Source organism: Ambystoma mexicanum, chromosome 1p (assembly GCF_040938575.1).
Source record: "Ambystoma mexicanum isolate Mex_15411 chromosome 1p, UKY_AmexF1_1, whole genome shotgun sequence".
In the NCBI taxonomy this organism is placed as follows: domain Eukaryota; kingdom Metazoa; phylum Chordata; class Amphibia; order Caudata; family Ambystomatidae; genus Ambystoma; species Ambystoma mexicanum.
Window position 1 is genome coordinate 1,295,538,571 of NC_090921.1, and position 12,287 is coordinate 1,295,550,857.

A 12,287-nucleotide genomic window follows, 5' to 3' on the forward strand; every position below is an offset into this window, starting at 1 on the left:
GCTATTTCCATTCTCCTTCTGAGGATGGAAATATATTATGTACAGTAGCGTAGCATACCACTACGGTGCAATCTGTGTACTGAACAAAAGGGCCCGTTCTGATCCTTTTTGCATTGCATGTCAACTGAAAAAAGGGTTTCTCCTGTGGTGTCTGTGCTTTCCTTCTAGTGATGGGGGGAAGGTTTTGAATTAATCTGAACCACTGGCACTGCTCTGGGCAACCTTCTACACCACTGTTTTTTAGCCCGTCTGTACCATTACAAAAGGGGTCCAGCCGTATGCAAATCAGTCCGGTAATGCCACCAATGGGAGCAGCCCAGCCCGAACTGCTAGGCCAGGTCCCCTCTGCACGGAAACACAAGCAACCCCAGTCATGTTTCGGCCATGTTGGGCCTCCTCAGTGAGGTGCAGCTTGTGCTTTCCTTCAATACAGGAAAAACATTTCTAAACATCGGGGTGTCAGGCTTTTCACCTGCACCCCTGGAGTGAGGGGCATGAGTGGGCGGAGTCCTGCAGTGAGGACATCAGATGCACATACAGCCTTCTTTTAAATGAGGCAGTGTTTTGAATGAAGGCATGAAAGAGAGGGCTTATGCCTTTACGCTTCCAGTCACAGTCTCCTCTGCCTTTTCTCTCCGCAGCACTGTGACGACTGTGATAAGTGCCCGTGCAAAGAAGGTGACAAGAGTGAACACTGCGACGACTGCGAGGTAAGTCCCGCCCTCAGTGACGTTTCTCCCTCTCTCTCCCCGTCTCTCTCTCCCCCCCTCTCTCACATTCTCTCCCTCTATTCCTCCATGTCTCTCTCTCCCTCCCTCTCTCCCCCTCTATCTCTCTCCCCCTCTCTCTTCCCTCTCTTTCCTCTCTCTCACTCCCCCCTCTCTCTCTCTCTCTCTCTCTCCCTCTCTCTCACCGTCTCTCTCTCCCCTCTCTCTCTCCCTCTCTCTCTCCCTCTCTCTCTCCCTCTCTCTCTCCCTCTCTCTCTCCCTCTCTCTTCCTCTCCCTCTCTCTCCCTCTCTTGCTCTCTCCCTCTCTCTCACTCCCTCTCTCCCCTCTCTCTCCCTCTCTCTCTCCCTCTCTCTCTCTCTTCCTCTCTCTCGCTCTCCCTCTCCCTCTCTTCCTCTCTCTCGCTCTCCCTCTCTCTCCCCCCTCTCTCTCACTCTCTCGCTCTCTCTCTCTCTCTCTCTCTCTCTCTGATGCTGACACGTGCGCCCTCTCGTTTCCATCCCTGCAGCAGCGCCCTCAGTGCTTTTTTACTCCAGCAGTGTCTTCATCCCGCCAGCAGTGCCCAGCCAGTTCTATATTATCTGAAAGCACCAGCTCCCTCCCATTACTGAATAGTCAGTGCTAGGGCCCTAGCAGTGTGGGATTCCCCCAGTCGTCCCTTGTCAGTGCTACAGGCCTACTACGCCGGGAGCTTCTCCCCAACAATGCCATGATTCGCTAGCAGTGTGAGTTTACCAGTAATACCGTGTCGGTGATTTAAGAACCCCGTCAGAGCGGTCTTCCACCTGGCCATGTCCTATCAGTGCCTAATCCCTAGCAGTGTGCGATTTCCCACCCATGCCCTGTCACTGATATAGAACAACAGTGTGCGCCTCATCCAAGCAGTGCGCCAGAGCACTCGAGTATCCCAGCAGTGTGAGGCTTCTTTGCCACACAACCAGGGACATGTCCAGGGAGAGGCCTGGGGTGGCACGTGCTAGCCCTGGGATCTGATTGGCCACCCCAGGTGCCTCCCCATTATCCTAAACTATGATCATTATGTGTGTGTGCGCTCGTACTTCAGGCCACACCTCCAGGGCCGGCCTTAGTGTCAGCAGCGCCCTGGGCGAATTGGTGCCCCCCTCGCTGCGCGAGACGGATGGACTAGGGGGGGCTGCGGGTGGGGGGGGTGCTTGCCACTTTTTTTTCTATCTCTCCCCCCTCCTGTGCCTGGCAGTTAATCACTGTAATAGGGCGTTCATGCACACTATTCCAATGAAAAGCGTCTCGCTCCTGCATCTGAGTGGGGAGGTATTCATCTCAATAGGGTGCGGATGCAAGCATCAGCCCCCTATTGTTATTAAATGCACCCGCCGCCGCAGGTGCATTTAATAACAAAAGGGCCCCTGCGGCGACTTCTCCCACTACACCAGCTCAGGGGGGCCCTTGAAAGACTCCCCCGAGCTGGCGTGGTGGGGGGCTAATGACGCCCTGGGCGGTCGCCCGGCTGGCCCTGCTCTAAGGCCGGCCCTGCCCACCTACATAAGTCATCCCCCACTTAGGCCACCCCAGTCAAAAGAGTCTGCCCACTACTTCATTGCTAATGTTATACACCTCTAGCCCAGTGAACTCCCTTCCGGAAGTGACCTGTCAGTGTTGTGGGACCCAGTGGAAGCTTCCTCTTTGCAACGTCCTTTCAGGGCTGTCGGGCAAAACATCTCAAGGGCCCTTCGACTGGAGGAGTCCGACCCTCATTTTGCTCTTAATTGTCTATTAAAATGTTCAAATTTTCTTCACTGGCCCTCTTCAAATATTTATTTTGTCCAATGCATTGCATTTAAAGTAAGGTTGTTAACATACCTGCCTACATTCCCTAAAGCAAACCCCGGTGAATGACGTCACCGATGCCACGCTTCCTTCCTCAAGACCCCGCCCACCCGACTCGACCACTTAAAAAGAAATAACGGCTGAGAGACACCACGAACACGCAAACAAAATAAAAAGAGCAGTCTTTCTTTTTATTTTTTGCGTGTGTGCGGGTGTCACTCTTCACATCGGTGCAGGCAGTGCTTAAAGTGGGCCGGGGCCTGCCGGGGCCGGGCCCTGGCAGTCTCCAAAAAGTGGGACTGAGCCGGGGCCCTGCCGGGGCCCCCCATCCCACACAACATTGGCGGGATGCATTATCCAGCCGCAGCCGCGACGGTAGATGCGCCCGCCAGTTTAATTTCAGGCGAGCTGACAGAAGTGCCAGCCAGGCACAGTGTAGCTGAGGCTGGCTGGCACTTCCGTCAGTCACTGTAACTTCCCTGATGACCCCTCAGATGAGGGGTCATCAGGGAAGTTACAGTTCCTTTGTTTTCCCTCCCCAGGTCACTGACCCCCGTGGGCTCCATGATCTAATATGCAGATTAGATCACGGAGCCCGCGGATTTGCAGGGGGTGAAAGGCGCCTCGGGCTCAGTGATCTCTGCTCTGAGCCCGAGGCCATCTTTTATAAACGTAGAAATATTTCTATGTTTATAAAAGACCGCTTGAAACGTGCACAATTCAAGGCATCTTTTATAAAGCTTTGTCGATGGACAAAGCCACCTCGGGTTTTGTCCGTCCTCAACACTTTATAAAATATGCCTTGAATTGTTTACGTTTCAAGCTGTCTTTTATAAACATAGAAATATGTTATAAATCTCTATGCTTATAAAAGGTGGCTTGAAAAGTGCACAAACCATAGTAAGGTAAGCACACAAGTGTGCTTAAATTACTATGGTTTGTGTGCTTTTTGAGCCACCTTTTTATAAACATAGAAATACGTAACATTGGTATGTTTATTAGGCTTGAAAGGTACACAAACCATAGTAGTACGCATACAAATATATAAATGTTCACATACATTTATATATTTGTTTGTGCACCTTACAATGATTTGTGCACGTTTTAGGCCACGCCCACAATGGAAGCCACGCCCCCAAACGAGGGCCCCCTCCTCAATTTCTTACCCCACTTAAAGCACTGGGTGCAGGAGATGCTGCTAACTGGGCGCCGGCCTTCAGCTCTGTCGCTGAGCCTTAGTTTCCGCCCACACCTCTTTGTGATTGGCCACAAACGGTGTGTTTGTAGTCAATCACATCGAGGCGTGGGCGATTTCCTTGGATTGCAGGAATCCCCGCAGACTCCACGCTCTTCCCGGAGACCAAGAGAAGTGCGTAAAAACCTAGAGTCTCTGGGGTAAACTCAGAGACTAGGCATGTATGGTTGTTACCCTCATTGAAATAAGAAATTGACTTTATCATTGCTATGAAATGTTGAAATTTCTGTGGGACACCCCCAGTGTGAGCTTCCTACCAGCAGCGCTGCACAGAAATGCGGGGGTGAAAATTGTGGACTGATTAATCTGTGTTTTTGTTCTTTCTTTCTCACGCCGCCACAGTACTGCCACTTCTGTTACGTGTGCCCGGTGATATGCGAGACAGCGTGTAAACCAGGTGAGTGCGCCCTCTGACACCAAGCATGCATGTCGCCATTGGTGGACTGGCCTACAGGGACCCCTGGAGATTTCCTGGTGGGCCTCTGCTCCAGGGGCCTCTTTAGTGTGTGCACCCTGGTCTTCTGCCCCCCCTTACACTCATTCACCTCAGCCCCTCCGTCCATCTCGCCCCATCTCCCGCATTACTTTGAAGCAAAGAATTTGTTCTAAAGCATCCAATATGCTATTCCTTGCCCTTAAAAAAAAATGTTTATTTCATTTTTATGCTGCGCTGAGCTGCATTTTAATCCCAATGAAGGGGCAAATGTACTTTAAAATTATACATGTTCACACTTTTTTGCAAAAATTCTTGGGCTGATAACTAGGTGTAATATGGGGCCACTTTCAAAAACATTCCTAGAGCCACTTCTAGCTCCCAGCCCACCACTGTAATATCACCACATACTAGGCCGGGACGTCATTTAGGGTAGCTAGGGTTCGCAACTGCGACCCCTGAGGTCTACCTTGCTACCCCTAAAAAAAAGAAAATATTTGTTTTTCTTCTTTTATTTTTGTTTTCCTTTTCAAATGGAAGCTCCTGGGCTGTGGCCAGCGCTATGTGGCTCTTTGTTTCTAGAGTTTCTGGCTTTCTTGATCAGGCCTCTTTAAAAAAACACGGGGCTCTACTTTGAGCAGTGACCCTAAACAAGAAAGAATAGGAATCGCAGATAGTCTTTCTGGAATTCTATACAATAATTGCTAGATGCATTAAAGGTTTATTTCAGGCGCACTCCTCAGTCACTGATTTTGCCTGATTTTGTCTGTTCTTAAACACCTCAAATTCACAATGCAGACAAAACCTACATGTATTTTGCTTTTCGCAAGTTGCAGTTATAGCATGTTTCTTTCTGCCATTGTCACTGTTACGATCATCACCTGATAATCCATCTTGGTGTCCTCGGTGACTTGACAAAATCCTTGCGCTTAAAAGCTTTTGTACAGTGTAGAAATGTTTGACCATAGCACATCAAGTGGCCCTTGATTTCACTGTGCCACAATTAATGTTTTTTTGTAATGTGTCTATCTTTCCTATCTGCCTGGCATGCTGTTCAGGATGTTTGAATGTATGAGGTAATGAGTGCCCAGAGTACAGGATGCTGTGTGAGTGCACTGCTTTCCCTGCGCTACTCTAAATTCTTTAATGCACAGTTATGAACCCTCTCAATGGCATGTATTTTGCCAACCTCTGAAGCCTGAAAAGTAGATCCACGCAGGCTTGACATGTGACCACCTTTGCACCAGACCTGCAGATGGACTGGCCCGCTGTTAAATCCCAGTTACCAGTTTATTGGTTTCCACCACAGAGTGTAATTTACTTTCTGACTTGGAGAGCATTCAGACATGTAATTGCTCATTTTACTATAGCCGGAAAGAGAGCTACAGCTGGTAAGATATCTCAGTGGATTGAGCGCTCGATCCCGGCAAAGCCAACTCAGCCTTTCATCCTTCTGAGGTATATAAATGAGTACCAGCACAGGTTGGGTGATATTGAATGTGTATTTGTTCTATTTAAAGTGCTTAAGCGTAACTGCTAAATAATAACACATCATTATCGTTTGACCTTGTGTGTCTGCTTGCATTGTAATTTGGTGATATGGGCCTATACACACTGATAGTAACTATACATATGGTGATTTTATTCATGTATGAAATTTATATCACATTACAGTGATATCGTAACCATATTTATCGTAGTGTACTTAGGAACAATGCAATGTGATGCCACTTCCTGTTTAGTCAAGGTTTGAAAGATTGTGTTCCATTGCTTGCCGTGATGTCACTTCAGGGTGGGGTCAAATGACATCACTTCCTGTGATGTCATCAGAGGTCAATGGGCATGTGATGTCACTTCCATTACCCCTGGCATTTTGGTGAAATGACGTCCCTGATACTAGGAGGGAGGATGAACTGCTTTGAAGCAGCCTGGTATGCCCACTGTGACAAGGCTCTGCAATGCCGACAAAGTCTGTTTGTATGTGAATGTAGAACGTCCCCACATCCAGGGCTTTGAGTGGGCCAGCACTAGCCAGTGCTGAGCCCTGGCATTCACAAAAAATTGGCTTTGAGCCAGATCTTCTCACCATGATGTCCTACTGCACGCAAAGAAATTCATGAATATTGTGACCATAGCCACAATCACCCATGTTTAGAATCAAAGCATCAGTGATAGACATTTGGAATTAGATGATTTGCTTTTTAACACTGAAAAGAAGGAACGCATGCTATTAGGAATACATTTTTGGGATTTTGCACTTTAGCAATAAGCCCTGAGCCGCGGGGGCATTACAGAGTCAGGTTATGCCCCGTGGCCCATAGTTACAGGCCTGAGCGTAGCAAAGGGCGTAACGAAGGCCCGGGGCATTAACTGACTTGGTAATGCCCCCACGACTTGGGGCTTATTGCTATTAGTACCCCGGCCTGCAAGACTGGGGTACTAATAGCATTCTTTTTCTGTTCCGAAACGCTGCAGCGTTTCAGAACAGAGAAAAAAGAAATGTTTAAGAAAATGGCCGCCGAGGAAGGGAAAACGGAATCCGTTTTCCCTGTCCATGGCGGCCATCGGGAGCGGACGTGCTTGGTACAGAAGTGGTACCAGCGCGTTCACTCTCGAAAACGGAGAAAAAAGAAGGTAAGTGGGATTGGGAGGGCAGGGAGGGGATTGTTTGGAAGGGGGGCGGGCAGTGGAGAGGAGGATGGTAGCCCACAGCCGTGTGGAGGCTCGGAGCGGGGATTACCCCGTTCTGAGCCTCCTCATTGGCTGAGGGGCTGCCACACCTCCTCGCCGGGGATATGAAGGCGAGAGATTCTGCATTGGGTAATGCCCCGGTGAGAGCCAATCAGATTGTTTGTTACATTCTGATTGATCCTCGCCGGGTACTAATATATGATATGCATTCCAATCTTTTTATTAGAATGATTTAATACAACGAATACATGAGAATCATTGATTTACTTTCAAAGAACTGTGTGATTGGAACCTGCCTTGGCATTTTCTGCCTGCATATCTTTGTTTTAGTCATTGCTCAGACTGCATATTAGATATATATAACACACCTTTTAAAATAGATTTGACTCCCTTTTATTCCGGGTACTAGAACTTTATTGCATGCCTTAGGGCAGCAGGCCTTTAAATATCGTGCTCCACGCCTTTAAAATATTCCGTAACTAGTTGGGATTCTAAGACTGCGACAGACACTTCTTAGACCTCAACCCCACGAATGGTTTTGCTACCCCTTATCCCTCCGCCATGTTTTTTATGCCACTTATAGCACTGCCTTCACCTGATCACAGTGTTAATGTTATGTTCCCTGCCTTACGTGGGATGGAAAAGTGAGGGGGGGTCCCAAAGCGTCATAAGGGCATTCGGCCTAAGACGCGAGCCATTGCTGCCTAATGTAGCTTTCATGCCCTTCCTGGAGGGCGGACACAGCCTTTAACGGCCCACCAGCCCAAGCTAAGGCAGGCCCGAGAAAAGCCAGCGCCTCAGCTCAGGCTGTGGGCCGTTAAAGGCTGTGTTCACCTGACAGACAGGGCATGAAAGCCACTTGCACCCTGGGGTTCATCCGGGTTGCAAATGGCTTTCACAGTTTTGCATAGGGAGATCCGCGCTACTTGCGCAGCCGATCCCCCGATGTAAAAAAAAATAAGGGAAAAAAAAGATGGCCACCGCCATATGGAGAAGGGGACTAAGTTCCTTTTCCATGTTTATGGCAGCAGCCAGATGGAGTAGCTCGGGACCACAGTGCAATGCTCTGTTCCAGCAGGTAAGTGGAAGGGGTGGGAAGGGGAAGCGGGACATTTTGTGGTGGGGGGCAACAGGGTGAGGCTCCCTACTGCCTCCCCGTAATGGAAAAACGCCACAGGGGAAGGGCCTAGGGTGGCTGGGGCAACGGGCAGTGATTGTGCAATCTCGCCCGCTGTTCCAGCCACGCAATTGGCTGAGTGCCCTTCCCTGGGTGCGAATAGTAATTATTCAGTGATCTGTTGAGATTCACGACATTATGAGCTACTTTCTTGAAGCCTGGTAAGCGTGACCCTGGGACGTTGGCCCAGTCCAGATTCTGACTACAGACCCTGCTCTGTGGCAGGGAGCCTGCAGGTGCACGGGGAATCTTCTAGCTTGCTTGACGCTCTCGGTTCTTACCGTGGTCACTGATGTAGGCACTCACAGGCCTGGCAAATGCTGCAGTGGGCAATAAAGAATCCAACACATTATATTTAAAACATGCTTACAACTTAAACGGAAAACACGAAGGAACAACTGGATAGGTCTTTGAAAACAATTATAATGCAAATGGTTTTCACTTGAGTGCAGAGGAAAACACTCAGAGTCGCAAATGCATCCCTTTTCCCTTCTTTAACATGTGCTGAGTGGAAGCCTCAATGAGACCTTGGCTGGCCATCAGCAGCCAGTGGCCAAACGCCTAGAAGCTAACAGGAACCCAGCCAGGACATGCAGCAAGTGAAGAGGGAGATTTGACTAAAACTGCCACTACTCTTCTTGCCTGCGAAATGCAATCTAGCAGGGACCCATCTTGCTGGGCTTTTTTTGTAGCTTTTGTTGGTCTGGGTCCAGGTAGGACCCAGCCCACTTAAGGCCTAGGTTATGTATTCGGTTATATGTATAGCGCGTCTGCCTCTCAGAGATTCCTTCAAAGAGCTGAGGTTCCATTTTAACAGTAACTGTCTGGGGGTGACATGGAATAATTGTGCTGCCGCGCTCATGTTTGCATGGTGCAAGTGCATGCAGGCCGGGTGCAAGTAGCCAGCCAGCTTGGGATGTTTGAGTGCGGCATTTTTAAATGCGTGTTTTGATGTCTGTTCTATGATTCACGGAGGCCCTTAATGCTGTGCTCTAATTTGAGTCGCCAGGTGAGCTTGTTTCTCCTTTTGGAGTTCTGTGTAGAAAACTGCTGGGATGCTAGACCGGGATACGTCACCACAGGGGTTAAATTATTTTAGACATCTAGGGCAGTGGTCTTCGAACTTTTTAGGCCTGCTCCCCCCAAGCAAAATGTGGGCAGGCTGGGCCCCCCAAAAATGCCAAATGGACAGTAAGTCCAAATGGCTATGAACCATCGCGCCGTCACCGCACCCTGCTCCCGTATAGTACCTGGGTTCCCCCACCTGCTCCCATCACAGTCTCTGGACTCCCTCCTCCCACTCCTACCCAGACCCTGGGCTCTCCCCACCCCATCACAGACCCTGGGCTCTCCCCACCCTGCTCCCACCACTTTCCCATGGTTCCCGCCCTCCCTGCTCCCAGCACAGTCCCAGGGCCAGTGGCGGCTGGTGATTTTTTTATGTTATGTAGAGGGGCATAAATGTTTCCCCCCACCCCAGATATGCCATAACGACTGAGCGTAGCGAGGGAGCCCAAACCAATCAAGGGAGGTTCAGGGGGTTTTCCCCCTTGGAATGTTTTTAAAATAATGGGTTAAAATGTTGCATTTTAGAGCATACTTAAAACAAAAAATTGGGTAAAAAGCCAAACAGTTTGTAATTGGCACTGGGGGGCCCAGGGGCAGGCATGATATTTTTTACTGTACATCCATAATCGTAAAAAGATACCATCCCTTTCCCTGACCCCCACAGTGCCTAACACAATCAACATGATTATGTATGTATGCAAGGCACTGGGGGGCCGAGGGGGAAAGCATGGTGTTTTTGACTGGACATCTATGATAGATGTCCAGTAAAAAATATACCATTCCTGTCCCTTGGGCTCCATAGCGCCTCAGAAGGAGAGCTGATTTTGGCAGGTGGGTAGGGGGATTGTGCAACCCCCCCACTCGCCAAAATCAGCTCCACTGACCAACACAAACACACACAGCATTCACACAGCAAGCACTTTGATCCTCCACGCTCCAGGGTGCTTTGTCCGTATGTGCGAGGAGACGCAGGAGCTCCCCCTCGCGCATACAGATATGCAGTTCCCCAGGTAGCATTTCCAATGAGCTGTGCAAGGCTTGAGAAGCAAAACGCCCCCAGCCTGGCATGGCTCAGTGATCATGTGCGGCTGTTCAGCCAGCCCAGGAGCACTCCCTCAGCTGGAAAAAGCAGCTGAGGGAGTGCTCAGTGTTTCACTGGGCTGGCTCCTCTGCTCCTCCATAATGTGCGAGGGGGCCACTGGGTCGACACCCCATGCCCAATAAGGAATGAGCTTCCAGGCTCGGACTGGCCTATAGGGCAATAGGGCAATCCCCAAAACAAAAATGCAAAATGCTAGTGTGGGCCAGTTTTGTTGGTCTAAATGGGCCACTTTTTGGCCAATGTGGGGCAGTGTGATGAGTTACTTCGCTATGCAGCTAGTAGTTTTGACCATTGTTGCTGAACAAATATTTCTTAAATATCACAATTTGCTTACATTTTAACAAAAAACACCCCCTTGGGTACTATTCAAACAGTCTGTCACTAAAGGAATGAATTGCCAATTGCAACAGTGGGACACTTTTTCATTGGTGCCCAAGACAGTTTTATGCTCCAGTCCGACCCTGTGACCCGCCCCAGCCCATTTCCTCCATTACAAAATGATATATATATTTTTTAAATTTTAGGCTGGGGACTCGCCCCCTGCTCCCCCACCTCCCCTGGAATGTGCCCCACAGTTTTGAAGACCTCTGATCTAGGGGAATGAGGCCACCTGTGCTTCCAGCCCCCTCAGTTTGCTCTAGTTCCAGGGCCATTTAGTCTTGCCATGGCGTTGCACCCTGTGTGCTGTGAGCCTCTGGCAGAGCTGGATTGCTGCACTGAACTGTTCTGTCCAGCTGTATGAGCTGCTGCGTTTATATGCTCCGGCGAGTGACCTTTGACTTCAATCCAGCCCCCTAGTCTGCTACATCTCTCTCACCTTTCCCACTCCTGAGACTGGCAGCCTGATTGTGAAAGTCATGAAGTCAGCTTCCTTGTGTATAGTTTATATTTAAAATGCATAAACCGCAACTAAGACCCAAAAAGGTGATCTAGGCGCTAAACAGGAGTGGGTGAGGCAGGCTCAAAGTACTAGGTGTCAGGAGATTAGCAGGAAGGAAGGAAACGATTGAACATATGTTTTCAGGACTCTCTGAAAAAAATAGAGTAGTCCGACAAAGTTCTTAAAGCAACAGGGAGCGCATTCCACAAACTAGGTGCCAGCACAGAAAAAGAGGGACCGCCTAAGCGTTTCCGACAAAACTTAGGGATCCTAAGGAGTTGATGAGAGTCGGAGCGCAAGTGTCTTGTTGGGCAGTATTTCTGCAATTTATTTTTCAGGAAATGAGGGCCTACATTATGAAAGGTCCGGTAGACTAAACCTAGAGTCTTGAACTCTATGCGGGCCGCCACACGAAGTCAATGCAGGCGACGTAGCAAAGGCATAGAGGGCGCCAAACTAGGTACCCCAAGCCCCAGACGAGCTGCAGCGTTCTGTTGTGTATGTTGTTCTTGTGTATGTTGTGTAGCTTGCCCGAGCGTGGTGACGCGTCGCACGCACCCATCCCTGACGGCTTGAGTGCCAAACATTAGATGTCACATTGATGGCTGCTTGCAAGAAGCCCTGTCACGCTCTGACTTATTTTTGGACCAAGGAAAACCCAAAATTCAGTGGATTCAAAAGCAGTCATTGTTTCAGTCCTATGTAAAGGCCCCAGGAGGAACCACTTAACCTCCAGGCAGGTGGAGCGCCACGCTGGTGAGTGCATTAGTGGCCAAAGGCCATAGGGTATTCAGTGGACTGAGGAGTGCCTCCAATAAATGAGGAGGCTGGTATGAAGGTGTGGGTGCCAACAGAAGGCGAGCTAAGTGTTTGGATAGCAAAGACACACTCATATTACAGAAAATGAAATTCCCCACAAGGAAACAAGATCAAGAATGAGCAGATGGTCATATGCTCAGCTTGCATGGATTGGCCATAGCATATTTATTTTTTTATTTATTTATTTATTTGAATTCTTATACAGTGCGCCACACGCCCGCAGGCCTCAGGGTGCACACAAAAAGTACAACACAAAACAAGGAGGAGCGACATTGGAAAAAAAAAGTCAGAATCTGAGAGATCAAAAGGTCAGAGGAAGAGGCATAAGAA

The 12,287-nt window shown here is 49.1% G+C and overlaps 1 protein-coding gene across 1 annotated transcript in view; it reads left to right on the forward strand.

Annotated features, from left to right (window-relative positions):
* Positions 1-12,287, forward strand: part of LOC138453125 (sarcoplasmic reticulum histidine-rich calcium-binding protein-like) — a 157,695-nt gene that overhangs the window by 90,486 nt on the left and 54,922 nt on the right. Inside the window, exons 3-4 of the mRNA XM_069605682.1 lie at positions 642-710; positions 4,130-4,184. Of these exons, the coding sequence (XP_069461783.1) occupies positions 642-710; positions 4,130-4,184 (124 nt within the window). The remainder of the gene's footprint in view (positions 1-641; positions 711-4,129; positions 4,185-12,287) is intronic.